The sequence below is a fragment of the Verticillium alfalfae genome, genomic scaffold, assembly GCF_000150825.1.
Source record: "Verticillium alfalfae VaMs.102 supercont1.5 genomic scaffold, whole genome shotgun sequence".
NCBI lineage: Eukaryota > Fungi > Ascomycota > Sordariomycetes > Glomerellales > Plectosphaerellaceae > Verticillium > Verticillium alfalfae.
This window is the reverse complement of record NW_003315034.1, coordinates 2100091-2101165: the sequence shown is the minus strand read 5'-3', so window position 1 is coordinate 2101165 and position 1075 is coordinate 2100091. Positions and strand designations below refer to the sequence as shown.

Sequence of the window (1075 nt, the reverse complement as noted above, 5' to 3'; positions counted from 1 at the left end):
CAGGCGAGGGATGGCGGACCGGGAGTGACCGCGTAGTAGTTGCATCGGCTAGCGTGGGAACACGACGGCAATGTTGATGATAGATCATTTCAGGACCATGCCTGTCAGCCTGAAGCAGCGCGGAGTGCAGCATGCGAGGTGATGAGATGCCACGTTCCACTCGTTGATCTTGGGTCCATCTTGAGCATCTAGTCAGGGGGTGTTTACCACGAACTTGGGTGATGACCCTGCCTAGTGATGACCCTGCCATGGGACGGTCATCAGTCCCCATCTGGCCACAGCATGCGCGCTCCGCAGGTACTGTAGATGGCAAGGCACTACGTGATACGTGAACGAGACAAGGGGGGGCAACCGCGCCGGCGAACCTGCGACTGTTTCGGCGCCGGTACGCCGGTCGCGCGCTCCGGGTATCACCACGTGCGCCAATGGCTGCGGATACTGTACTCTCACCGGAGCGCCGAGAGGTGCGATTTGCCGAACGGCGTGGCAGACGCGGCAGACGCGCGGGAGGCGTGGCCTTTGCCGAGTCGGGCGCTGTCGCGGATCCCTGGCCGTTGAGCCGGCTGCGAGTCAGTCGGACGTCTGGGCAGAGAGGGTTGTCTGTACGTAGTGCGGCAGCTCTCGTCGAATCTGTTTGAGTTTCCATCACGTTGCGGCGCGGGGTCGGGCACGACCATGTCTGGCCGAAGCTTGATGGGAGAAAATCGGCAAAGACTGCTGGCCGACGACAGTGGCTACCTGGAGTGTAGTCCGCAGGCTATTGCCGAGTAGTGGAGCAGCGATCCCAGTCTCATCTACTCACGTTTTTGAAGAGTCAAGGCATCGAGGGAAGAAGGGCGAGTCTCCATGTCTCGCTCTCTCTAGCTGCACAGTACCTCGCCTGCTCGCTCGGCTCTGAACGACGAACGAAAGATCGGGGCCCCCGGTTTCGCTGCGGGACGGGAGAAAGCACGCCGAGGCTAAGGCATCGCAAAACTACGTAGATCACAAGCAGGAGTCGACAGGACAAAGAAGAAACTCCACCGCGAAAATTGACGACAAGACGAACGCCGCTTACCCGTCACTTTGTCTTGGC

The 1075-nt window shown here is 60.1% G+C and overlaps 1 protein-coding gene across 1 annotated transcript in view; it reads left to right on the top strand.

Annotated features, from left to right (window-relative positions):
- Positions 1–558, top strand: part of VDBG_04967 (predicted protein) — a gene marked incomplete at both ends in the record, with an annotated part of 3707 nt that extends 3149 nt beyond the window's left edge. Inside the window, one exon of the mRNA XM_003005315.1 lies at positions 307–558. Within this exon, the coding sequence (XP_003005361.1) occupies positions 307–558 (252 nt within the window). The remainder of the gene's footprint in view (positions 1–306) is intronic.
- Between the last annotated feature and the right edge of the window lie 517 nt (positions 559–1075).